A 27,559-nucleotide genomic window follows, 5' to 3' on the forward strand; every position below is an offset into this window, starting at 1 on the left:
GTTCAATATTCCAGGAGTAGCAGAAACTGAAAATTCTTTAAGAAATGCAAAAGCATCAATCCCATATTATTTACAAGGATGTGTACTGGATAGTGAGTTTGTAAGAAACTCCTTGAAAGAGAAAATCTGATGGCGAACAGGAGGTCTCAATCCTGACATTCATAAATATAGCTGATTTTACCCGGCGTAGCATTTTTTTTTATTTTTCTGACTGGTTTTGGATTATTAGAGATTGATTTATCAAATGGGCTTAGAGCGTTTGACTTTCACGGTGTTTCTGACATTCCCTGCAGTTGTTGAAAGTTTATTCCTGAAATATAGCCAAATTCTCAACATCAAACTGATTAACCATCATCTTTTGATCTGAAATCTAATAAAATTGCTTAATACCAAGAAATGACGGTTTCAAATTGAACTTTTTTCCCCCAAGCTTTAAATTTTCCTATTATATTTTTCACGATTATTTCCTATTATTTGTTTCCTCAGCTCTAAGAGAGGCAGGCCGTCCTTTCTAACGACGCCAATGAATCGAAAAATGGGCTGTGAGTAAATCGATCAAACTGATAAAAAACAAAAGTGTACCCCCCTCACGTTTCGTTTCATAAAACGATCAAGTAAGATTAAAAAAAATAATAATATTCTTCCGTGTTTGATTTTCTTTAATATAATTTGATAGTCTTCAGGCAATAAAAAAAATAGTTTCAAAAATGAAATTCTTGAAATGAAGTACGATAGTTTAATTTCATCAAAACACGTTTTCATTCAACACTGCAGCTACCTTCATTGTTGTCTGACTTGCATTCTTTTTTAACTTTAAATAATATTCAGTAAAAGTGCTAGGTAATATTATCAATTCTTAGCAATGGGTACTGCTCGCTATGATAGAGCTATAACTGTTTTCTCCCCAGATGGACATTTACTTCAAGTTGAATATGCCCAAGAAGCTGTGAGGAAAGGTTCAACAGCGGTAAATGAATTTGTGTTTAATATTTCTAATTTTTATTGAAAATATATTTAATACTTCGTGAAAAGTTGGCGTATTTCTTTCGAATAGGTTATTATTTCACAATTATGGCAATTGTCTTTTTTTCTTTACGAATGCATAAACGTAAACTATGTATTATGTACTGGGAAGTTTAGCCAATTTTACATATCTCATAAATTCTCTATTGGATTGTTTTAATAGAATCTCGAACAGAAAAAAACTGGAGAAAAAGATCAATTAAAAAAAATAACTAGCTGTGATATTTTGCTCTCTATAATCCTAAATTATTGATTAAAATGTTACAAACATTTCTCCCTTAGTTTCCAATTTTTGGACATTTATGTTTAGGTTGGTGTGAGAGGTAAAGATTGTGTAGTTCTTGGAGTTGAAAAAAAATCCGTGGCTAAACTTCAAGAAGAAAGAACCGTCCGAAAAATTTGCCTTTTAGATGACCACGTTGTAATGGCTTTTGCTGGTAAGCATTTTGATAACTATTCAGTGATATATGAAATTTCGAAATTGTGTTTTTCATTTTTAAAAATCGCAGGTTTAACAGCAGACGCTAGAATATTAATAAATCGAGCACAAGTTGAATGCCAGTCTCATAAACTGACTGTCGAAGATCCTGTTACAGTTGAATATATAACTCGTTATATAGCTGGTAAATTCCATAAATTAGTTTCTATTCAGTATGAATATTGTTTAACTTAACCGATTCAGTAAACTTTTTTTTCTTTCAAATAGGTTTAAAACAAAAATATACCCAAAGTAATGGGAGAAGACCGTTTGGGATATCCTGTCTGTTAGCAGGATTTGATTATGATGGAACGCCACATCTATTTCAAACGGAACCTTCAGGAATATTCTATGAATGGAAGGTTAGTTTTTCAGACATTTTAATGCTGTAAAAATGAAATTTACTTTAGTGATATGGTCCTTTTTTTCCTTGGGAGTTGATACTAAGTTCGTTTCATTTGGTCATCAGTTAAGAATTTGAAACGAAGCGATTTCGAATTACTCTTTACTTCCTGAAAACAGTAAACGGCAAAGGCTCACAAGAAAATCGAACATTCCTTCTTTGCCCTTGCTGGGGTTGCAGTGGACGGTATTCTGACATAATTGAAATCTGATAACTTCTTCAGAACAACCAAAGATTGTAAAAGGTTGTTTACAACCATCTCGTCATAAAAAGTCGATCGTTCAAATCGTGTTTATCTGTAAGTGTTCCGGTCCACTCTCATTTCCCATTTCAAAGTGTTTTTTCGTTGTTGATCCCCGATTTTTCATTGTTTTTTTTTTGCAATGAATTTCGAATCGTTTATAAATATGTATTGTGTTTGATGCTATAATTATGGAATGTGACAGTAAGTCTTTGGACTGCCGAAGTACAATTAAAACAGTCGAGTGCACTGAGACTGTCTCTTTAGTATTGAATTAAGTATATTAGAATGCTATAGTTATATTTTTATATGTTGCTGGTGACATGCTGAAATATAAAACTTATTAGGATTGTATAAAAAAAAATCTATAAATATGGATAATTGGTCTTTTGATTTCTTTTAACATCAATAAAGTACTTCCAAAGAAATGGAATAATATGTATGGTTTCCGTTTTGGCTAGGAGGTAGATGCGTCTATTATTCAGAATGTCCTAACAGTGTGTCCAACAGATAGATCTGAATTCTCATGACGGGTTGAACTCCTTCAGAACATAATTTCCCTATATGTTTTATTTCGTAACATCAACTGTTTTCGACTACACCATTTTTTTAAGGATTTTTGGTACAAAATCAAACAAATTTGTTCGAGGCTTTTATTAGACTTTACTCTGATACTATTTCATTGTAAATAAGGGCAACTCTTACAGGCTAATGCGACTGGACGTGGAGCCAAATCTGTTAGGGAATTTATGGAGAAAAACTATGATGAAGCAGATTTAGCTTCTGAAGAAGGTGTTATAAGATTTGCAGTTAAAGCTTTACTAGAAGTTGTCCAATCTGGAAAGAAAAATCTGGAAGTAGCTGTAATGAGAAGAAATGAACCTTTAAAGGTGAAAAATTAGATTTTAGCACTTTTTTGTTTTTGTATTAAAACGGTTTACATGTTCCAATTTTAAATAATATTTTCATTTTCTAGATGTTAGACATAGACGCAATAGAAAAGTATGTGACTCATGTGGAAAAGGAGAAAGAAGAAGAAGCTGAAAAGAAAAAACAGAAGAAATAACTGTTAATCTTTTTTATATATACACACTTAAATACATTTTGCATTATCTTATAAATTTATTTTATTAAATCTTAAAACATTTAAATAATTATTAGCCTGTTTGATTTATGTAAGATATTGCTCAATTAACGAAGCTATTGTTCCAGAATTTATTAAGGCTCTTTTCACAACTATTGCTTAAGAGACGTTTGCACAATCTTAGTAATAATAAGTACATGAAATAAGTCGAAGTTAATTAAATCAGTAATTTAAATGTTTTCTTTTCAAATTCTAAAATATATGTTTTCGGGTATCCTCCTGGATTTGGCTGATTGGTAATATCTTTTTTTCCATATTTTAGGGATTCTGGGGAAAAAATCATACTTTAAGGTAGCAGGAATTAAAAATTTTATAATCAAATTATAAGTTTGCCTAATGGTTTACTATATCAGTTATTATATATTTGATATGTTTATTTATTTAACATTTATAGTTTCACTATATCTATATTTTTAGAACCAAGGACAGGTTCTGTACATTACCCAATGAATAGAGGACATTTTACATTCCTTACCAGCCGATAACAGTTTTGTCTGACGCCTTCAGTCAAGGACAACCTGGTTGCGCCGGAGAAAGTGCCCTTCTGTGCACTGTAAAAAGTCATATCGCCGGATTAAGTCAACACCAGCAGAAACTCGGAAAACAGTGCTGATTTACTTCGCCAGCGGAAACTGGCGAGCGGCTCTGCGCCATGGGGTTAGTTTTACAGGACCTGATAGTATCAACCCAACGACCACTTAAGAAGCGTCATCGTTCCAAACTTGGTAGATCCCACATTAGAAACCTAACTCTAAATAGTACATGCTACCTCCACCAAAGTCACGGAAATAAATGAAGAGATTTGGGCGTGAAAAAACTGTTCCTGGCCTGATAAGTATTTTTAAGCCAACCAGAGTAAACATTGAAATTTTGTTTCAGTATCTATGTCAGGACAGATAGAATCACAAATACTTGTTAATTGAAATGGAAAACAATGTTCCAAAGGTTGACATAGAGAAGGGATGTCCTAAGTTAACGTTACTCACTCCTTCAAAGGTAAAATTCACCCTCGGCAGGCTTGCAGTCCGAAAATCATAACCCTTCATTTAGCGCGCAAAGAAATAATTATTTGCATAAATAGCCTTGATATTTGCAATTATTACATATTTATAAAATTGACAAAGGGCGCTACCTTTCCGCAATGCTGCTTAAGTAAAGTAACCTGACGCTCCTTACAGTTTACATATGTTATTTTATCACTGCAAAGTAATAACAATTTTACGAATATATGACTCTTAATTTCAATTAAGACTAGTTAACAATTGTGTATCAGGTTTTTAAATAAAACCCAAAACAGCCTCTTAAAAATCATTATTCTGTGGATGTATTTACATCTGATACGTTTCTGATCTTCTTGGTTTTATCTTAGTTAAAATTCATTAATTTATCTGTGAGAGGAAACGCACAGCAATAAAAAAAAAAAAAATGAGGCTTTATGTACCATATATGTATTTATTTAAACGTTTGCAGTCAATTCAAGCGCTGCAAATAAATTGAACAAACGTTAACCACCTGTTGTCTACGACCGTCAGGCGAGTTCTTTACATCGGGCCTACAATTTAGAATAATACATAGAAAAGATAATTTAGATAACACTCAAAATTTATAATAAGTAGTTCAATAGTTATGCTAAATTTGTTCGTTTATTGATTCAATAATTTTAATATTAATTCGCTTTATAAGCTTATCGCACAATACAAAACAACGTAAACCGTTTATAAAAACTATTTATTAAATTTAAACTAAATTAATTTATACAGTAACAAAGCGTGAATTCAGCTAAAATGGATTCGTTCTAGCCACAGACGAATTTAAATGTCTTTTCCTGTTGAAAATACGTAGTTTTAAGTGTACTATGAAGACTTTTTTGAGATCACGCAGAGCTGTGGGAGAAGCATTTCTTGTCCTTGGAAGGTCCCGTTAGACGAGTAGGGCTTTAGATTAATAAGGATATAACTAACTATAAATAACATGCTGTCAGGATATGATAAGCCGTCCGTACTTCCTTCCATTAGCGGTTGATTAGACGTTTTAAGAATTCATTTACTATGGCATTCAACCCTTATTTGTGATATCAGAAGTTTTTTTGGCTGCTAATAGGTGTAGCATGTCTTTTTCTGAATTCATTAAGTAGATTATTGACGAAAATTGTTCAATTTTAAGACGATACGATGGGAGTGTTTTAAAAAGTAAAAAGAAACTAATTGGGAAGCTTGAACTTATCTTAATGGGCACTACTTACTGCTGCAGTATATATTTGTATTTTATTTATTTATTCATTTTGTTTTGCGTTAAACAGTTAATTTTTACAATTCCTTTTCTGAGGGATTTTCATAATAAATCGAGACAATCCTGCATCACTGAAAATTTTAAATAGAAAACATTGAAAACGAAATACATACTCGTATTTTGGCAGGAGGAAGTTACACGCTCCATGATGGGATTACGATGAAATCGTAGGGCTGAAAAAGAAAAAGATGAGTCGGTGTTTTTGGTATTTTATTTCAATATTTTTTTTTTTTTTTTAAAGTACACAAGGTAAAATAATTCACACATTACAAATTAACAAGTAAATATCCCATTATGACTCAATATTATATTTATATATGTATATATATATAGATGTATCTATGTACAACAAACGTTTTCATTTAAATTTAATATTTACAAAACCCATGAACACAGATAAAGGTCACTAATGTCAAGAACAATAAACATTTTTTGTTTGTCTAAGCTTTTCTTTTTTTCAAAATTAATTTTTATTTATTTTATTTTCAAATATTTTACAGTTACTCAAACAAAAAACGAGTTATAAGCAACTATCAAAATTAAGTAAAAATGAAAAAGAAAAAGGAAGTAATCAAATCTGTAAGACTGTTATAATTCAGTAATATAACCTCCTATTTAGTTATTTGGATTTTTCTACTTCTAAACATTCTTTAAAGTAGAAAAATTCCATGGACCGCGCGTTACAACAATCGTCAATGGAAAATTGCTAAAATTATAAATACAAAAATCAATAATTGAAGCTTCTTTTTTTTTTTTATAAAACTTTTATTATGATAAAAAAAAACATTGTATTAAATATTTACTTTTTGGAGGAGGAGGGAGCGTGAAAATGCATACATGCCTCTTCAAGTTTTGTTACTTTTGTTTCACACATTCACACACGCTTTCTCTCTCTCTTTCTGTGACAATTTTCTAATGCCGGCATTTTCCGACAGATTTTCCAATGCAGACTTATTATAACCTAAAAATAAATATAACAATATGACTAGTATAACCGTTGAATAAATTGTTAGTGGTTTTCTTTAATACAAAACAATAATCAAAATTTAATTGAAAAACAAAAATGGAAACAAGATTTATTGTCTTTATGTGAATGTTTTTATTTTATTTTTTGAAGGGAAAAAATATAATTTGGCTAGAGAAACGAATACACAGATAAATGGACTAAATCTACCAATTTTTTGAGGGGTGGTATTTATATCTTAACTCGAGGGAGAATGCATTTTCTTCGAACGTTCATCGATAAGGAAGTTGATGAAACGGGATGAGGTTTAAAAGTAAGAAAATTCGTTTTGGGGATTCGTTGGTGGTTTTCGGAAGAAAATAAATATACAAAATAGAAGAGACAACTTCTACCTAGGTTGGGCTGCTGGAAAATCCAGTTTGCAGAGAAGGAAAAAAAGAAGTTACTGGGAACTAAGGATAAAACACAAATACAAGCCAGGATATTGGAATGCAGGTAATATTGGGATTTTATTGTTTAGGCGTCATGACTGTTTTGTAGGGCGTAGATTGAATTAATAATGTGTCGAAAGTGACTTTTGAGGCACGTTTGCCTTTGATTTATAGAAAACCCAAAAACCAATGAGTGATGGGAGTGACTTTAAGGTTGAGGCTGAGATCCTAGGAAGAGAAGTGGACTGACTAACCACTTCATCAAGAAACTTCATCACAACAAATAATTAAGCAACAAGACGTTCTTCGGGATATCGCCGTGTTATATAGCCTTGTCACACAGGACATTGTGTACAAGACCTGCGGAGGTAGGTAATGATCTGTGAACTAGCGTATACACATGAATATTGTCACGTTCGGCTAGCAAAATGAATCTTTAAAGCTTCAAAAGCTTATAGCTTCATCCTTTCTCCGAGGATGAATAATACTAATCAATAATAAAATTATAGCCACACTCAGAAGTGTAAATAAAGACTTAAGTTGCTTGGACATGTAAGGCTAAGGTGGAATTCTCAACACCGCTTTGTGATTCTGATCCAGTGGTTACAAAACCAAACAATTTTGCGACTGAGTAAAATTTGAGGGCTAAAAGGCATATTTAAGCTTTATGAAAGAAGACAATCGTATATACCCATTTAGTAGAATAATAATAAAAGCTTTAGTAAATATGCTGTCTGGGCACGCTTTGAACACGTTATTTCTACGAAAAACAAAAAAACAATAATAAGGAATGTCCTTGGATAGAAAGTGTTGGGAAACGCTAAATCACTAGTTATGGTTCAATCCGTCGCTTCAATACTATAAGCAGTATGTTCGGTAATGGCAGAACTCTTAAGCAAGAGACTACTTGGGAGATTCAAGGAATAAACTTCATGAATTTTAGACAGACTAGACAGTAAGAAGCTTTAAGAATTTTTTTTATCCCTACAACTGTAAAAAAAAAAAAAAGCTTTGCATATTCCCAAAAAAAGTACTAGATCTTTAAGAAACTGCTCGTCCACTTGCATTACAAAAAGGACTATAAGACACGACCAAGAATCTTGTAACTGAAACAGACTAGAAAAAGTCAAAAAACATTTCCATCACTTCCGAAACTATTCTCAAGGTGGATAAACCATTTAAAAACAGTAAAATTTAGATGAATTGCTTTAAAGAATTAAGTTCAAACACAACAAGCATGTGCAATGTACGAGTATTATAATTCAAATAAGGATATTATCCGAAATAATCTTAAATGTTTATTGCAAAAATAAATAAACATACAAAGAATTCATTAAAAATAAAATCGGTAACCTAATTTTAGCATTTTTTTTTTTTTTCTTAAATTTCTAGCCATATTTATTTCAGTTTAAATCTTTCTTTTAATGAAAATTACAAAATTTAAAGAGAATTGTTCAGTTGAGATTTCTTAAGATACCAAACATAATGAAATAATTAGAAAAAATACATAACTGATAAAAACATTCGATTGTTATTGCGTAAATCTGTAATTAGAAAAGATCACTTAAATTTTTTAATTAAAAGATAGAAGAATGCTGAAGAACGTAAGTACACATTAGACTTCTCACAAAATATGGCATTCTAAAAAATAAAAAGTATAAATGCTAATTTAACCTTTAAGAGTTTTTTTCCATATACATACATATGTAGGTAGTTAACTTTAGAATCGTGAAAAATAAAAACAAATAATACGCACATATGGCCCATTCAGCACAATAACTAGACAAAAACTAATTAAATAATATCTTCAATAATTGAACAACCTCAGCCTATTAAATAAGACAGCTTTGCTGCTTTAATTTGGAAAAAATTTTTGGGAAGAGGGGCACAAAAAAAAAATCAATAATAGTCTATCGGTGACTAGATAATTTTAAACAAAGACAAGAACGAATGAGTTAATGAATATAAATATTTTTGTTTTTAAGATTAGCATCTTACTGGTAAAATAATGTAACTTAAATGGTAGTAAATTATAATAAAGAGCATTAAATTTAATTTCTTGTTATCTTACTTTATTAATATTGTTACTTTTACTTAACAGCTGGTAAGCGGAGAAATGGTTCGGGTCTTTTTATGTTAGTAACAAAACTAACATTTTAGAACTTCCATGAACACATTCCAGTCAAGATCAGGGGTAGTCAACCGGCCATTTTTGTACCCTTGTTGCTAGTAAAATGTTCTGACCGCACACCCGGTTTTACAGTAAATTAATTTCATGCAGCTGCATAATACTCGTGATTTTTGAGTTTAGCAGTTAAATTTATCTGTTTATTTATACTTATGGTTGTATAAAAAAATCAATTCAAAACGTTAAATTTAATTGAAAGTACCTTTAATTATTAATGAGATTCTTGAAGTTAATGCTGCGAACTTTCATATTTGATATCCGATTTATTTTCGTAAAGAAAAGACCAATCTCACCATTTTCGAAAATATTCAGTCGATATCTCTATTTGATAAAACAACCCAAACACTTATTTTACATGGTATGAGATGGATAAATTTTTCAATACTTGGATAAATGGCAGTTTTTTTTTTCTTTTTTTATTCAGCCATAAGTTTAGTTTTGTATCCATCAATATCCAAATCAGAGAAAACTTAAACGCCCACCCAGTTGAACTACCCCTATTCTAGTTCTGGATCTTACATATAATCGTCGAAATGTTGGTAGTAATTTTATTAATTTTTTATTAAAGTCTTTTGACGAACCTAAAGATACAAATTCAAAATAAAATATTATTTTACTACCTCACAAAAAATAAATAAACATAACAAAACTGAAAGTTGTAGAAAAACCGCTTGGATTGAGAGTACGAATTTCTTGAACCTCTTTAAATTTCCCCAGTTTCTCAAAAACTGCGATAGAAAGGTTGTTGTGAGAAATAATTTTCACGACTTAAAATAAAGGTAGCAAGACTGTGAAAATTGTGGAGCGAGAAAGTTTGTTTCTCACAGATGTCTTTCCTAAGAGTAAAAACAAAACAATAAGTGTAGTGTATAAATTACAATCAATGTAAATGTTGTACATCAATAAATACAGTTCAATGTTAATTTTTTCCCCAATCAGATTGCCTGAAATTAACAATTCAAGAAAAATACAATTCATTCTATTACAAAACATTGAGAGATTGATGTATTTTTTATTGCAATTGCACTTTACTTATAGCGAATTATAAGACTTACATATGAGCTGTGTGTATCCCCTGAAATAATGTAATAAAAATTGGTTGAAACAAAATTATAGCCACCAATTATTTAATATAAATTCAGCGTCAATAAATAAAGTGCCATAGATTAGGTTGTATTATTATAGGAACTAGAAAGGAATAAAATTTAGAAACAATTGAAGTGACTTTTTAAAAATAACAATTTCGTAAATATTTTCGTCCGATTATTTTAAAATAAGTTTTGTAATTATCTATTAATTTTTGCAAAGATTATGATGAAGAACTGGGTTAAGAAACAATGATCTGGGACAAGCATCCCAGCACTGTATAAAAACGAACTGAATGAGCCATAGAATACAGACGAAAATCTTGTGACTAATATAGGGTGCACAGCCTGTACCTTTCAAAATCATCCTTCTACTATGCAATCAATAGAAAGAGAATCGTTTTCACAATGGCTATGTTAGAGTTGTGATGTTCGCAATTGTGAATTAAATTGGCAACTAAAGATAAACTTATACAAGAAAAGATTACTTCTTCAAAAGAGAATAGCCTAACCTCGTATTCAATTAGCCATGGAGGAAACAAGAAGTAAACGAGGTTCTTGTTATTAGGACATGGGGGATTCGGCCCAAGAGCTTATTACACCATTCCCCTGAAGATATAGTAGTTAATTCCTCCCCTCTTTACAACGTCCATGATTTTCCTCACTAGTCGTCGATGCGAAATATTCTGGTTTCAGACATACAAACATCTTATTAACAAAACCTCGTAATAACATCAGGTTATAAGAATCCATTTCCTAGTCATCTTGCATGACCTCTTTACATAATGAATTAACTTCATCATGTGTAGATAAAGGATTTTAGAAAAGCCATTACATCCTGTACATAATCAGACCCAAAGGACTGTTAGGATCTAGGGGAGATCATAAAAGGCAGTGTGTCACGAGACTCAGTCAAGAGTTTCCTGCCAATAAAGCTAACAGCTTTAGATAATTGGCCGCTTTTTAGCAATACGGAACTGTAGGTGAATGAATAAATTAAGATAAACGCTCAAAATATCTGTTACTTTGAGTAGAAGTCAAATGGAAAAATATGTAGGACTAACCTTAACCTAAAAACCAACCTTTCAGGTGTAAAGTAGACACTAGTTGAGTTTCAGGTTCAATAAAAATTCCACTCTATGTGGAAATTGTCTGAACCCTACTAATAGAAATCATTTTTGGGGATGGTGTAGCCGGGATGATTTAGCCAGAAAACTTAAGCTTCATGTTCAATGAACCATAAGAATCTTTAATGGTGAAAATTGGAACTAATTGTTAGGGATTTTAACTAAAGATAATTAGTTACAAACAAGTGATGACCTCACAAAAATCTTAAAAAGGGAAATTAATAGTACTGAAATAGAGACATACAACTTGCTAATCAAAAATCAACTTTATACTTGTGATCAGTTAAGATGTGCTGAATGAACTGACGATTTTGGAAACATCAGAATCGGAAGAATTAAATCGATTAGTTTGGTCTACCAATTAAATTTGGATTCCGAATTTCACCTTATGTTTATTGTTAAATTTCTAACCTCTCTTATGTGAGGAATAAATTATGTTTACTTTTTCCACCAAAAATAACAATTTAAGAAAAATAAATAACTAATTTCTCTTAAGAACAGAGGCAGTAAGTTCATAGTTCTAACTTGTAAAATCTAGTGGCACATTATAGTTTTACTAGAAAAAAATAAAATAAAATCTTATAAATAATACATGATAAATTTAGTGATACAAGCAGTATGTGTTTTTGTTTTTATATTAAAAAGTTTCTGCATTATAAATTAAATCTTTTTCGTTTTTTTTTTTTCAATTAAAATTAGAAAAAAATATTTAATAATAGAGGTTTTATAATTTATTGCTTTTCCAATATTTTTTTCAAAAGTTCATTAAGTACAAATTAATGACAATAACAATAATTATAATACAAATTATTGTGATCTTTATTAACTTAATTATTTCATTTTTTCTTTTGTCCAACAATTTCACTATCTTTATATACCTAGAATGATTTTTGATATGATTATAAACGATTGGATCAGATTGGATTGATCTATTATTGAAATGTAATATCAGAACCAAAAACTTTACTAGGAAGACTGCTTCCATCATAACTTCGCTAAAGGAAACAAAAGGACAATTGTTACGTACATGAGAAGAAGAAAGCCAAATATTAAATCAACTCACAGGATACCACCAGATGGGAGCGTTCGTAGAGGGATATTACAGCCACAGACCCATCATTAAAGTTGTTAGATCTGGTTCAAAAATTGTGCTCTCTTCATATAATTACTGCGTGTCTTCGCAAAATAACCAGCTGCATCAATGGAAATACAGATGTTGAGCTCCAAGATAGGAAAAGCTGGCAACTGTGCTATATAAAAGAGTGATGCGGGTTTTAATGCAGATACTTGCAGCAGCATTACATCCTAAAGATGGAAAAGCTCAAAATGGTTTTCTTAATCGAGTTGAGTACACTGATAATTACCGAGAGATAAACCAACAGAATAAGATTCAGTTTTCCCTTATCAAATCATTAAATCCAGCAGCGCCACCTTTGGGTTCATATTCACATGGATGTTTCTGACAGAAGGAATGCCGAAGCTAACAGTACCTTAGAAACTATATGAAGCAGTAGCTATCAACTTTGATGGTAACGTAAGTACCATAAAACTTGATTCAGGATAAGTGATACAAAGTGTTTGAAAGAAAGCTTGTTCTTTTAGTTGATTCCCAGACAGCGACCTTAGTTTAAGTACTGATCTTCTATCTCTAAACTCGATCATTATCAAGTCATGAATCCAGGGAAAAAGAAGAAAGAGAAGTAGTAATACAATGGATGACCGGGCAATGTGTGCAAATAGGAAATGAAAAGGCTGAATTCCTGGATACGATATCTTACAAGTCCACCTCTTGCTGCATACAGCGAAAAATAAAAAGCGCTTTCGAAGACGTAGCCTTTAGAACAATAAGCACAGGAATATTAAAGAAAAACGGAAGGATTTACTGAGAACCAAGGATAAGTATCTGCCAATTGGATCTATCACGGAATGTTGTCATAGCACTCCTAATCGGCTAGGACAACTTCTACAAGCATTTATACTGCACTGGGGATGAAGAGAATGCCATTATATTCCCTCTGCAATATGGTCGCTGACTATATTTTGAAGTCTGCTCTGCATTGAAGTCGAAGAGTAGCGAACAGCTGCGATTGTAGTAGGATTTAAAGAAAACAAAAATTAATTGATATACTCAAATGCCATTCTAAGCAAAAGTCAATATCTGGTTTATGTATAACCTTAGCAAACCGAAAAAAAAGTAGTAACAGTAATGTTACCTGACGAACAAGTTAAATAAATTAGCAGGCAGGCACTAAACACCAATTTTTTTTACTTACTCTTAGTTTACTGCTCTGATAACGTTTTATTTTTCGCTTTTAAGAGCTACAATAGTACAGATATAGTAGAATAATTAAGTAGTTTACCATTTATTTATTTATTTTAATTTCTTCACTACTCAATTACTTACAATCGCACTTGATTTTCAAATACTTCTAGGTCTCACAAGTATAAAATTCCAAAAAAAGCAGAGCTAAATATTTTAGATTAGTTTTTTTGTTTTGTTTTTAAATTATTAAATTAGAAATTCTTAATAAAATCCTTACATATTTTCTCTTTTTCAAAATGCACAACTACTCAGAGATCTTTTTCTTTTAATTTTTATTTGTTTGAGTTTTATTTTTCTTCAAACATAAATATAATTTAACAATTTCCCATTTTTTATGTACAATTTCAAATTTTAGAATTTTTGTAATTCAGAATTAGAAATACTAAAAATAATAAAGTAAACATAAAAACTAAGAGAATTAAATAATTTAACAGATGATCTTAGAATTTGTTTGCAAAACTGAAGTTTTAAATAGTATAAGAACAGAAACTGAGCTTAATTCGTACCACAAGTTTTTTTTATCTGATCCAGTCTGAAAACAAAAATTATGAACAGTTAACGAGGTAACCAAAACCTGGACTATATAACATAAGATAACGAACGACTTCTCGGAGTGTGGAAAAGAAAAGACACGCCCCTCCTGAGATAAATTTTCAACTTGGTAAGACCGGAAGAGAAACATTGAGGAAAAGAATTATAGTGAACAAGTCCTGGTTGAGGTACTGAAACGTCGAAGGTTTAATTGCTTGGAATAAAAAAAGAGAAACGAAGAGAGAGGACAAATGTGCCCTGCACAATAGATCTGCTTGATCGACGTCATACCCTTTCTAGCCCTAACTTTCTAGACGCCAGCTGGTTTCTAACTTTCTGCCTGAAGGTTGGTTAAAAAAAAGGACAGCTTACTGTAAAGATGCAAGGTAGGGTATAAAGAGAGGTAAGAAATAGTATAATATAAAAGAAAGATAATGATAAAACAATGGACGAAATCTAAAAAATGATTCGAAACTATGAAAATAACCAAAATGATTTCTACAACATTATCAGAAATTGAATAACCGCCCCGGCATTACGATATTTAAAAAAAAACAACATTTTGCTTCAATCTAAAAAGCAAAATTATAAAACAAATTGTAAAAATTAAAAGATTACAAAATAATTAGTAAACTTTACTTTTTTTAAAAATAGTAAGAAATAATAAATTCTGAATTATCAAAAATCTTATTTATGTTTTTGATTTGTTTAGTTTTTTTTAAGACACATTAGGGAATCTAAGTTCCACCATATACATATTTTTATTTACATTTTTTTTTTTTAATGTGGGGGGGCAGACAAAAATTTTAACAATTTATCCGAATGATAGAAAAAAAAAAAAAGAAAATGCAACAAAACAACTTATTTATTAAACTTTTTTTTTTCTAATTTTAATTTTTTTTTTTTAAATTATTTTTCTTTTTATAAAATATCCAATGATAAAGAAGGCCTAACATTTATTATTTAAACAATTTTTCTTGTTCTTCTTTTGGTACTCATTTGAACAAATTGGGAGTTTTTACTTAAAAAAAAATAAAATAAAAAAAAAGACCTGCAACATACAAACTTTTTTTCTTGAGTATTATTTTTCTTTTTTTTTAAACAGGTCAAAGTGTACCGTCAAGAATAATAACTCTTACGTTCAGTTAACACGCGTATGTAGATAGTGTTTTCGACATTTTTTCGACAAACAAGTTTCTGTACAGAAAACTCAAAAATAATCATTTAAACAGATCAACTAGAAAAATGAAAATGACAATAGAATGTGCTCTTATTTACTATAATAATAATTATTACTTTCTCTCTTTTTCACTCTTACAATCTATTTATATATATTTATAATATTTATAAAATAAATTACATTGTATTTACAACGATGGCTTAAATAAATATATTACATTATGGTAGCGTAATCTGTACTATTAGCTAGCCCCAGCCCAAATATGTCACTTGTCCGCGCTGTTTGGAATTTCTCCAGGCTGTTTCTGATAAGAAGTGGTAAAATCAATTTTGTATTGACCTGTAAAAAATTTAAAAAAATTAAAATTATGTAAGCAATGTTAATTTAAAAAAAAAAATTCAACCCTTCACCAACATAGCGTAGTCGTTTTTGCTATATATACTTTTCTCTCTGATGTTTGATGTTTCAAGTCTCATGGTTCAAAATAAAATCTATAGGCATTAAAAACAATACTTGTTTTGATAATTAAATCTCTGATATCCTGATTCTATCATTAAAACCCTTAATTTTTTTCAAATCTGGAAGGGCAAAAAACGCATCCAAATATATATAAAAAAAAAAAGAAATCAAGAGCGTGACAAGATGGAGTCAATGAATATAGAATATAATAGTCATACCTTGCTTGGTGATTTCTTCTATAGTTGCTTCAGGACAGTCTACAGCAATGTGACTTTGGCTGCCACAATTGTAGCATGACAGTTTGTGCTGCTGTTGCTGCGGTGGGTGAAGTTGAGGTGGTTGAGGCGGTGGTGCCGGAGAATAGGGTGGCTGAGGTGGGCCAGGTAGGAACTGGGGAGGCCCTTGCGGTCCATTTCCTTGCGGTGGAGGCGGTGGAGGATATGGATAGACGATATCACCGTTGTGATAAGGTGGTGGAGGATAGGTGGGTCGTACAAAGCCCGGATGATGGAAACTTGGGTAACCAGCTGGCCTAATGTAAGGACTCATGTAGGAGGTAAAATAGCCACCTGTTGGTGCAGGAGGCTCTGCTCCGCCGCCGACGTTATTTCCTCCGGTATTTGTACTAGAACTGCCATTATTGGCTCCTCCATTACTTCCGTTACCATTATTATTACTACTATACACTTTACGATCATCTACGATGCCGCCATTTGACATATTTGCACCAATCTCTCGCCTCCTGTTTCACATCAAAAGAAACAATTATCTACAACTTAAAAAGCATTATTGGTTCATTTTTATGCAATAGATAAAAATATTTTGCCTATGTACTTTGTTTATAAGCAACATACAGGCAGATTATTGTAAGATAACCAGAACATTAATGTCTCTAGCTACGATGTGATGTGACACAACCTCAGTCCACTTTAAAATAATGTTCTTTCAAGATATAATCGAAGAATTCAGTGTTTCTATGTGCCCATCGTACATAAGTTGTGAAACTGGGCATATTTCACTTTAAAATGTACCGACTGTATCATATAGGTACCTATATACATATGTTATAAAGTTTGTTCCTTTAGTGTGTATAGTATATATAGTATATAGTATATATATATATATATATAATATGTACACTAAAGTAACAAACAAATAGCAGTAGTAATGGGACTATTTTTGCTATCATCGACCCAAAATGTTTAGATCAACCTTAGGGGTCGATATCAACCACTTTGAAAACACTTAGTCTAAAGTCTACAAAACACCACAAGTCAAGTCCAGATAACAAATTTGCTGAAAAGAACTAATAGACAAAAAAAATTTACAATTTCAGGGCAACTGGTTGCATTTTTATTAAAATAAATCACCTTTGAACGGGATTAGGACCACGTCCCCTGGGTAGTTTCTGTATTCCAGGAGGGTTGCTCCTATTTCGGCCGATACCTCGTGCTCGACCGTGTGGGGCCCCGCCTCCTCTTCTTTCATCGCTTCCACCACCACCTGCTAACCTTTCCTCTCCAGTTGCTAATTGTTCCCCACCAATAGAAGCACCTGGTTATAATCGTAAGATTTAAATTATTTTATTTGAAAAAAAAGAAGATAATAAACGTTACTACAATTAAAGTTTGCAAAAAATGAAAACATGCTTCGAAACCATTAAAAACTGGAAAAGGCAGTACACTTGAAAAAAGAAATAGGAGTCTGATGATTTTGAGATTTAAAAACTTTTTTCCTTGTTCATGGGACATTTCTATCAAAATCCAATTCCCAAAATTGGTCAGATTACAATACCTCTTTTTAATGTATATAAAAAAAACGGCTCAGTGGGATAATCTTACAGAACATTTGGCAGAAAACATTATTTTTGTATAGGACTTAAAAAAAAGTTATGGATGGAACAATAAAGTAAATCAGAACTTACACGAAAGAAGTAAGAATGTAAAGTAGCTCGTGGAAACCACTAGAAAATTAGAAAATTTTGTGGAAAATTCAGAACAGCACTTTTCGATTGAGGTGATACTAGAGGATATACCCTTTCCCTCCCAAATATAGCTTTATACCATTCTAAAAACAATTTTTTAAAATTTAATCACCCTTTACGAACAATGAACAATATTAATATTAACATTAGGCGCAAATGACATCAGATGTTGACGCCTTATAATAATAATAATAATAATAATAATAATCCAGTGATTCACTAAACTAAGGTCATTTCTCTGTCGGTTGATGCATTCAATTTACCGCATTCCTTCTTATCTTCATAAAAACTTTGCCCTTAAATGCTCCATTGGATTGAGATTTAGGGTCTGTAGGGTAATAGCCCTTCAACTAACGGCAATAGCCGTCACTTCATGACAATACATACACAACAATACTATAATCATGCAGGACACCTAACCTAGTAAAATGAATAAATAAATAAGAACTTTTGCTCCCGTAGGAAAGAGTGGATTAGCCACTTCTTCAGGGAACTTGGCGTCCCTGCGGGTATCCTAGCCTAACAACACCAACACTAACAACCACAACACCCAAACAATACACTAAAGGGACCTGTGCAAAGTTAAGTTGATGTGTAAAACTATTTAGCGAACTCTTAGGCCAATTCTACTTCATCCAATTTACTTCAAGGAGTTATAATGCTCGTATGAATTTATGGATGATCTAGGGACGTGAATGAAAGGGTGATGTGTGTGGGCACAAGGGATTGGTTATTGCAGCTCCCTCTTCTCTTTCTTGATCTTCCCCTAGAGAACCTGGGTGAGTTGTTTCTGTTTCACCTATGAGGATTCTTAATGTGATTTTAAAAATGGTTGAATTAGCGTAAACATGTATGCAGAGTAGGATACCCTGGATACTCTAGGATAAAAAAAAAAGAAAAACGCGTAAGTATAATAGAACGTTACCAGTTAAATGAGACGTAGGTGCTGGTGTATCCGGTGGTGAATGATCAGAAGCTGTGTCTGACGCACTGCTCGGTTCGGTATCCAGTCTAAGACTTCTCAATGGGTCAGTTAGGATAGTGGGCGTTGGAGCCACCGGTGAAAGATGATGATGTGGTGGAGGCGGTGGTTGCAATGATGCAGCGACCTGGTAATGCGGCAAAGGAAGACACTTCCGCGGAGCTATATAGCAGGAATAACACTGTGACATCGGTGGACACATCATTCCTCCAGGATAGACAGCCATATCCACAGGATATCGACGAACAACTGTCGGTATATTGCCGTACTATTGTTCAAAAAACAAAAAAAAAACAAAAAATAGTTAAAAAATAAAATTAAAAAACAGAATAACCTGTTAATTGTTCAACTGATTACAAAAACAACAACGCAATCTTAAATGTCTAAGTTTAAATTGAAAATCGGTTAGAAAAGAGATTCCAATTTCATGCGCAAACCCATAAGGACGACCCCCAAAACAGAACAAATTTTTACTATTATATTTGATGAAAATAATGTGAATTAATTTGAGGAAGCCAAGAGAAGGGCGATGTTGTTGGCATCAGGGTTGCTTTCATTAAGAGACGGCTTCAACTGTTCGCTGTAGCTCTTGAGATGTTTTGGCTGAATTGTCACCGAAAAAAGAAGAAAGTAATCGCATACACTACTCTCTTGTACAGATTCCTACTCACTTCTTTGGAACCCCCATAAAATTAATTTTCACAGAATTAAGTTTCAATCAAAAGTGATAAGCCTATTTCATTGAGTAGTAAATATCCTAAGAAATGGTTCCAAATCAGTGTTTCAGCAAAATAAAACTTGACAATAAATTTGAAATCAATGCCGATTAGGCGATATTCTTGAAATTCTAGTTTTCTTAATCCCAATTTAGACCTCAAGATAGATATCACTTCTGAATTACTTAATTTCTACATGAAATTAATTTTAAATATTAATTACCTCATGTTCTATAGGAGGGTCAACCTTCTTTTTGATGTTTGACATGTCAATTATTTGTGGTGTTGGACCGATTCCATTTGTGATGGCTTGTTTATTGAGAATTGACCTTAACTGAATAATAGCATTTTGATTCAAACCAATTTCCCTTAAATCTTCATCACTCATACGGCTTAACTGTAATTTTGAAAAAACAAAAACAAAATACATAAAATACATAGAATGTATTAAAGTAAAGCATAGATCACAAAAAAAAAAATGATCACATTTTTCAAGCAGAATTTAAGTCCTAACTTCTAGATCAAGTTAATGGAGTGCGTAATGGCTTTTTTTTAGAAAAGTTGTACTGCGGTAAGAATTTTCAGGAGTAAGGTTTGTAGCTGACCAGTAGGAGGTAGTGGAGTAGCTTCAGGGATCTTGGCGTCTTTGTGGGTATCCCAGCCTTAACATCACGTACAACACTTCCAACACTAACACATTTTATTCACAGTCGTCACGGGAGCCAAGTGCTTAGAGAGGTGACTGTAGTAACAGGTATCATGGTACTTACTGCCTAGGTCTTATACTAGAAACCTGTTAAGTGGGACTTCTCCGAATATTGGAGGAAAGCATGGCCTAGAACTGCCATTAGAAAAGAGTTTAGAGACAGTGAGTTGTTTCATCACCTGGGAAACGACTAATGGATACGAGTAAAATCTAAAAAAAAAAAAGGAAGAAGAATTTTAGACAACACATTAATCTAAATTACTTTGTTCTTTCGTAATATGCTCGTACATAAATAAGAATTTAAGCTTTGAAGATGAGATTTCTCAGAAAAAAAACTCGAGGTCAGCAACAATGGGGTGAAAATAGAAAGAGGACAAAAGATAAGTAACTCGAAGGTTAGGACTAGACATAACAGAAGGTCCGGCTGTGATGAATAGACATTTATTAAGAATTGATCAGAAACTACTAAATTATCCTGTTAAAAGATGCATTTCTCTTTAGACAAGATACAGGCTTTTTCATACTCCAAAGGGGTTCAAAGGGATTTCATTATGATGGAAATTGATCATCATAAAAATAAAAAAACAAAGTGAAATGTACGCACCTGTTCATTCGAATAACTTTGAAGATTAGTGATGTACTTTGGCATTTCTTTGCCGATTGCCTCCCTAAGATGGTCTGGACCAATAGCCGAAGGTGGTGGAGGGACTCTAGGCGGAGGAAACTTAAGCCTTGTCTGTTGTTGCGGTTGATGTTGTTGTTGTTGCTGCTGTTGTGGTGGTTGTTGCTGCTGTTGTTGCGGCGGCTGTGGTTGTTGGGGCGGTGATGGTTGATGAGGAAGCGTTTGTTGGTGCGGTGATCCGGGTCGACTGGCCGAATTACATGGTGAACTTGTTCTGGACGCACCAATTGGTGAATCAGCCCCACTGGGTGGTACGGTGGCTGTAACGGGAGTCATTATTGCACCCCAAGGATTTATGAGTAAAGGAGGTCCCTGGCCTCCACCATTTCCACCACTGCCGGGTGGTACAGAATAACTCAGTCTTAGACCTCCGTTTGCGCCATCATGAACTCCAATTATTCCTACACCTGTGTTTGCCTCACCTGTAAACCACACATTGACTACATTCAAAGTAATCTCTGAAAAAGATCGGTTAATTAAACAAACATAAAAAAATTTTGTATTTTTTTTTTTTTTTGTATTTTAATTACATACAATTTCTATTCTTCTTAGGACTTGAACAGGAAAGGATATTCAGGGTAGGAGGACTATAATGACTGCAAGGAAGTAATTGCATCAAAGTGATGTAAATCCATAGCTCTCAGGAAGTTGCTGTAAAGATAAATTTCATCATAACGTTGAGATGTAAAATATCTGACAATTATGAAAATCTTAGACTAACGGCGAGATTCAGCAACAAATGAATAGATGTAGAAAAGAGACTAACGTTTCGATACATTTTATAACGATGTTAAAACTAAAAAACAATAAACTAAAAAATCAGTACTTTGAAAAAATGTTCAACATTTATAAAAAAAAGTACCTTACTTTTAATTGCATTAGTTTTTTAACTTTTAAGCATATAACAACGTTGACACCTTAAAATCTTTTCATTTTTGCTGAAACTCACACTTATAATTTAAAATAATTTTATTACAGTAATTAACAAAAGGCAAAAAATAAATTTAAAAAAAAAAAAAATTAAATGGGTCGAGGAATAATAGTAAATTTAGGAATTTTTATGGAGCTGAATAGGTAGTTGGTTTCGCCATGATGGGAAAAGGGTTTATAAGAATTATATTTCCTTTCCTGTTTTGAACCAGTTCCGGATTTCTTGTTTAAATCAAAATTTAAGAAGTGTCGATGACTTTGACGTCAAGTTTTAGTCGTACTAAGCAGTGCAGCGTGATTTTATGATCTCTCCCCCCTCCCAGATAAACCAAGTACCAGAGTGAACATCAATTTTATATCATACAGCTTCTCCTAATGAACTCCACAGAATAACGAACTTATCTGTATCGTTGTCTTACAATACGCGTCATGGGAACATGTTAGGAGGAGTTCCCTCTAATGTAGAGGGAACTCCCTGAAAAATTTTAAATTCTAACAAAAAAAAAAAAGTCTAAATACTTTTCAATTTTCTGAAAATACGCACTACTTTTTGAAATGTTGCGTAAATTTCACATCCAAATTTCTTTAAAAAAAAAAAATACGAGTGTACCTTATTATTTTTTTTACTAAGTGAAAAAAAAAAACTAATTCCATTAAAGTCCCTCAAATTATCGATTAAAAATATATCGTATGTCATACTCCAATAGTATATTAACTTCAATAAGAACCAATTTTCTCAGTTTACTGTAGTAAAACACAACTACAACCACAAAGCAGTCATTAGTTTATCAGAAGCTGAAAGACAAAGTTTCTGAATGGAAAGATAATATGAAGAACATTTCATGAAGTTTTTAAAAATGAGGCTGGCCTTCTTTTGCACCCACTAGCAGTAATCAGCTGGAGAAATGCGCAAGCGCAGGAGAGACTGCAAATAGCGGCAGCCTTTCTTTGGTATAATTCTTGGAACGTTCTTTGGTTTAATTAGAAATATTTTGGGTGGGCACATTCTTATGAGCTGAAGTGATGGTTCATACCCCCAATTACTTAGCGAGCATCTGTTTCTACACCGAAGGATTCTATCAAGTCATTGGTAGTTCAAAGGAAATTTGTAATTGTTTTATGAATTTAAATAGATTTTATTGTTTGTACTTTTTTTAAGAAAAAGGTTTAAGATACTTTTCAAGGAAAAAAAATTAAGGCTAAAATATCTTTAAAAATCCCTTTACCAGGATGATGAGCAGCGGGTTGCGCCATAGGTAACTGTGAAGGGCTTGGTACTCCAATAATGTGAGCATCGTCCAGTGGAATACACGCTGAATACCCCTGAAAAAATAAAGAAAAGAAAATTTTACACATATTTTCAATAAATCACAAAAAAAATACACTAAAGATTTCAATTTTATACTATAAACTAATAAAAAAAAAAAAGTAAGTAATGCCTATTTTTCCTGACGCGCTTATGTCCAACTACCAAATTAAATGTCGCGGTTGGAAGTGACTAGCAAGCATACAAAATGTAGTAAAAAATAATAAAATATTTAGACAGATCTTTTTAACCAGACACCTTCTAAAAGACACACTCAACCAATGTAACGTGAATTCGCTCAAAATGGGTATTCACAAATCTCCAATTTCACCTTAGAAACGAAATATGACTAAAAACCCTGTAGGAAATAAAGAGAGAGTACAGAAAGACTACTTCTGAGCAGAGAATATACAGGATGAAAGATGATAACTAATTGGAGAAGGCAGGATAAAGATGTACAGAAATATAACTGAGAAATATGAGAGAAAGAATTTGAAAATCTACCCTCCGCTACTTCCAGTCTGGCCAGAGCTTACTGATAACGGTGGGATAAGGTGGTATTCAATTTCTTGATCAACCTCTTCGTTATGAATAATAATAAGGTAACCAGATTTCCACGAACTTTTAAGAATAGCCCTACCTGACATCACGAAAATTGCCCCTCAACGTATATACATACAATAGCAAAGCACAGTGATCAACTAAATTAGTTGCTCTTGCGTACTCTCAAAGACTTGCTAACTATTCTAATTCTCACTTTTATACTGAAATTTTTGCTTACAACAATGACTTCATAATGAATTTTAGCATATAAATTCTGTGTTTTTAGGAATTCCTCGGTACAGGTTCTGTTACAACAGTTCTTAGTGTAAGGCTTCAAGGCAGGCCAAGGCTAAGATGGTAATAAAAGTGGGCGAAAGTTGGAGAGGAGAAGTGAAAGACCACCAAAATTCTAAACATACTGTGCCTAATACTCCCCTCTCTGGGCTGAGATAATCACCGATTCATCAAGAGCCATTGGAAGTGGACATATTTTTGGGAATAACGACTGTATAACTTGTAGAGCTATGGGCTACATCTGAAGTCTAATTGTTTAAAAAACACATCAAAAATGTAAAATGTTAAATTCATCAACAGCTTCACACAAAAGTAAAACATATGTATTAATAAATAGAAGAAACAGCCCAGTATTTCAAAAAAAAAAAAAAAGGACTGTACCAACACTCGTACGACTTTAAATTAAAAAAGAATACCACGGCATTTTCCTTACTTATCACGAAAATCATCACACGTTCGATTTCCCAAACACAAAGATACTAAAATCGGAGAAGCAAACAAAAGAAAGTACAAGAAATGATTAAAATTTCAAAGACGGAAAACGGTTTAAATTTCAAAACAGATACGAACAATCTTAACGACATATGTATGTATGTGTATTACAACACAAAAAAAATTTTTTTTTTGGCAATTGGCAACACTGACCTATTCACGAAACAAACATTAAAACCCGACCACACTCAGTTCATTATCAGACAGGACAGAATGTACATCAACCTTACATAAAAACCATTTAAAAAAACACTTGTATTGTCAGTAGCTTAAGGTAATAATTTTTGTAAACTAATTTTTATATCAAATTAATGTACATTCGCACTACTGTAAAATATGTTCCATAGCCTTGAAGATCTCCTAATACCAAGGTCGAAAGCTTGGCAAAAATTAAAACAAAAAAAGACTGAAATTGGCAATGCTTCCGTATGTATCAAAAGCCTTGAAAAAATATTTTTTTGCTGGAACTAGAGTGGAAAGCAGTTTAGATGACCAAGTACTGTAACAGACCCAATTTTAATATGTGTGTGCTACAGAGAAGATATGGTTAACTTAGATTAGGGGACATGCTGGGACCAAGGGAAATAGGTGAGGTAAATATCCTGGCAAAAAAAGTAAGCCTTCAATTGAACATAAATATTCCAATCGCTTTATCAAAAATCTGGATAATGCTTTGATGAAACGTTATTTGATAAATGAAAGTAAATGGCTGTGATTAGGTATACAGTCACTTATTGCAACAACCAAAGTTGTTTTAGATATTGGATGATTGTAGTTGTACTACATGTCCAACAACCATTCGCTCTACATCTACAGTAAATTCAATCAACATTGATCTCACATTGAATAAGATTGTCCAGTACGAAAGATTTCAGCATGAACAGTTAGTTGATTTCAAGAAAGTAAAGAGATGTATATTTTCATGTAATAGATTCGTCGAAAGGAATGAATATGTATATAAAGTAAGAATTAGAATGAATAAGGGTTTTGTTATTAAATCCAAATTAAAAACATTGCAACATTGTTCAGATGTATACAGCTACGATAGAATAATTAGTTCAACAAGAAGCAAGATCTGAAGCTCTCAAGGATGTCCAGAAAATTCAACTGATGAATAAGATAAAAAAGCAGAACAAAAATGGAAAGATTTTCCTAAAATAATGAAGATCTTTTGCAAATACAGAGCCCTAAAATGTTGATGGCCAAAAAATAATCATAATAATTGAATAAGGGCTAAAATAAATCTTTATAAATAAAAAGAAACAAGTCAAATAATAATAATTCTACACAGTAGAAAAAATTTAAGAACCTGAACGAAACAAAAACATCTTGATAGCTGGTAGAGGTACAAATTTTATACTTTTATAAAGCCTTTTTGTTGGACTAAAAATGTTCCTCCAATAAAAATAAGCAGCACATGGAACCTATGTTACACCCTTCAACGAGAAATGAGATAAAAAAAAAAATTGTTACAGAGACCCGTCAACTACACCTCTTATATTCCAATCAACAAATCATGATCTTAGGTAGTCTCGCCGGTGCAATCTGCACGATCTGGATGTACTATTTTACCGCTACCAACAAATGTTGTTTATAGAGTTAGAGAAAACACACTAAACTATCAGCTTCAATAAATCAGCAATAACTGCCGCACACGTATAAAATACTCCAACAAGAAGAGACACAAATAACAATATCATAAAGTCATAAATAAGTCTGTAAATTATTTTAAGATGAGTCTAAAAATCAAAATTTCAAAAAATCTTAACCCATTACAATTTAAAAAAAAAGAAAATTTGAAAATAAAAGGAACTGAAATCTTCTGAAAATCAAATAACTAAAGATGGGTTTCTTAAAATGAATTAATCTATTGTAATGTACATTGAATCCAAATAAAACTTGAATTTAATCACTGCGTGTAATTAACAGAAAAAATATTCATCTTTTCTGTTTGACATCTAAAGACTTCTTAAAGAACACTGAATGATAAAAATAGTCTAAAGTGACATTTTAGTATTATAAGTTCAAAAATAAATATATAAAAAAAAAATCACCTGAAGAGGAGATTTGTCATGAATGGGTTCCATTGAAGAGGCAGTAAACGTCTTCGAGTTTCTAGCATTGCTTTGCATAAACAATCTTTCCTCTTCAAGAAGCTGAGAAAAGATTTTCTCTAAACTTAGCTTTTGCTCGAATGAAAACGCTGGATGGTTGATGGCTAACGTATATATTAACAGAAGTTCATCAAGAACGGTATCGTCTCCAGACTTCTTTAATAAACTATGTATATCATCACTTTTTGTAAGTATTTTAAATATACTATTGCTACAAGTATAGTTACAAGAATACAACAGAGACACATAGATAGCTAATTTAGTCCTGACTTGTTGGTTACTCAAGCACTGTAAATCAAGAGCGTTCAATTCGCTTAAACTATTTGCTTCATTTTCAGATTGTCTGAGTTCATGAAAATCTCGCTTTCCCAAGTGCTCTAAGCATGTGCCTAGAAACCTTAGTTCAAATGGTAGGCAGAGATTTAACAAACTGCACATTAGATCAGTACGTTTATAGCTTTTTAAACCTTTAAACCAAGTAAGAACTTCATCGCGTTTACAGACCATTTCCAGCAATCATTGATGTTAAGAAGCAGTTAAAGGCCTACTTTTGTCTCTTATCAATTACGAGTGAGGGAGGCTAGAGTAGGGCACTCCTGCTACCGAAACTGGACCAAATACGATTAAATAACTCATAAATTGTCGGCACTATTACAACAATAAACTTAAACACATATATTAACACAATTTTAACTAAATAGTTGACCTTAAAAAAAGTAGTAAATTGTAAGCCAACTGACACTAAGAGCAGAGAAGGCCTTCTCGATTTGGGAGTCGTTCATTTCACCCCTCGCCTAACTTGTTCATGGTTCACTCGATAAAGCTATCACAATACCAATCTGTTCACTATATATATAAATTTTAAGAAATTGCAAAACGAATTTTCAGTTAACTTTACTAATAATCAATGTTAATATTTGTAACAAAATATTTAACAATAAATG

The 27,559-nt window shown here is 32.3% G+C and overlaps 2 protein-coding genes and 1 long non-coding RNA gene across 4 annotated transcripts; 2 read left to right on the forward strand and 1 right to left on the reverse strand.

The window, feature by feature from the left end:
* The first annotated feature begins 757 nt into the window (after window positions 1-757).
* Window positions 758-3,302, forward strand: Prosalpha4 (proteasome alpha4 subunit). Its single transcript, XM_074139076.1, has 6 exons — window positions 758-967; window positions 1,334-1,460; window positions 1,533-1,646; window positions 1,730-1,863; window positions 2,853-3,035; window positions 3,122-3,302. The coding sequence occupies exons 1-6, from the start codon at window positions 863-865 to the stop codon at window positions 3,209-3,211; spliced, it is 753 nt and encodes a 250-aa protein (XP_073995177.1). The 5' UTR covers window positions 758-862; the 3' UTR covers window positions 3,212-3,302.
* A 2,469-nt stretch (window positions 3,303-5,771) lies between these two features.
* LOC141459704 (uncharacterized) lies at window positions 5,772-27,442 on the reverse strand. Of its 2 annotated transcripts, none has more exons than XM_074139067.1 (9): window positions 26,556-27,442; window positions 23,093-23,189; window positions 20,859-21,358; window positions 19,772-19,945; window positions 18,776-19,100; window positions 17,237-17,420; window positions 16,085-16,608; window positions 13,914-15,746; window positions 5,772-6,539 (listed from the first exon to the last, which is right to left on the reverse strand). In XM_074139067.1, the coding sequence occupies exons 1-8, from the start codon at window positions 27,120-27,122 to the stop codon at window positions 15,673-15,675; spliced, it is 2,445 nt and encodes an 814-aa protein (XP_073995168.1). In that variant the 5' UTR covers window positions 27,123-27,442; the 3' UTR covers window positions 5,772-6,539; window positions 13,914-15,672. The 2 variants fall into 2 exon arrangements, with proteins under 2 accessions (XP_073995168.1, XP_073995167.1); XM_074139066.1 differs by having other exon boundaries at window positions 20,859-21,376.
* On the forward strand, window positions 24,214-26,122 carry LOC141459718 (uncharacterized). The gene is made up of 2 exons (XR_012461605.1): window positions 24,214-24,775; window positions 24,849-26,122. It is a non-coding gene; the product is annotated as an uncharacterized lncRNA (long non-coding RNA).
* Window positions 27,443-27,559: the final 117 nt, after the last annotated feature.

This window comes from Rhodnius prolixus, unplaced genomic scaffold, assembly GCF_049639745.1.
Source record: "Rhodnius prolixus isolate KJV_2025 unplaced genomic scaffold, Rpr scaffold_17, whole genome shotgun sequence".
NCBI classification, from domain to species: domain Eukaryota; kingdom Metazoa; phylum Arthropoda; class Insecta; order Hemiptera; family Reduviidae; genus Rhodnius; species Rhodnius prolixus.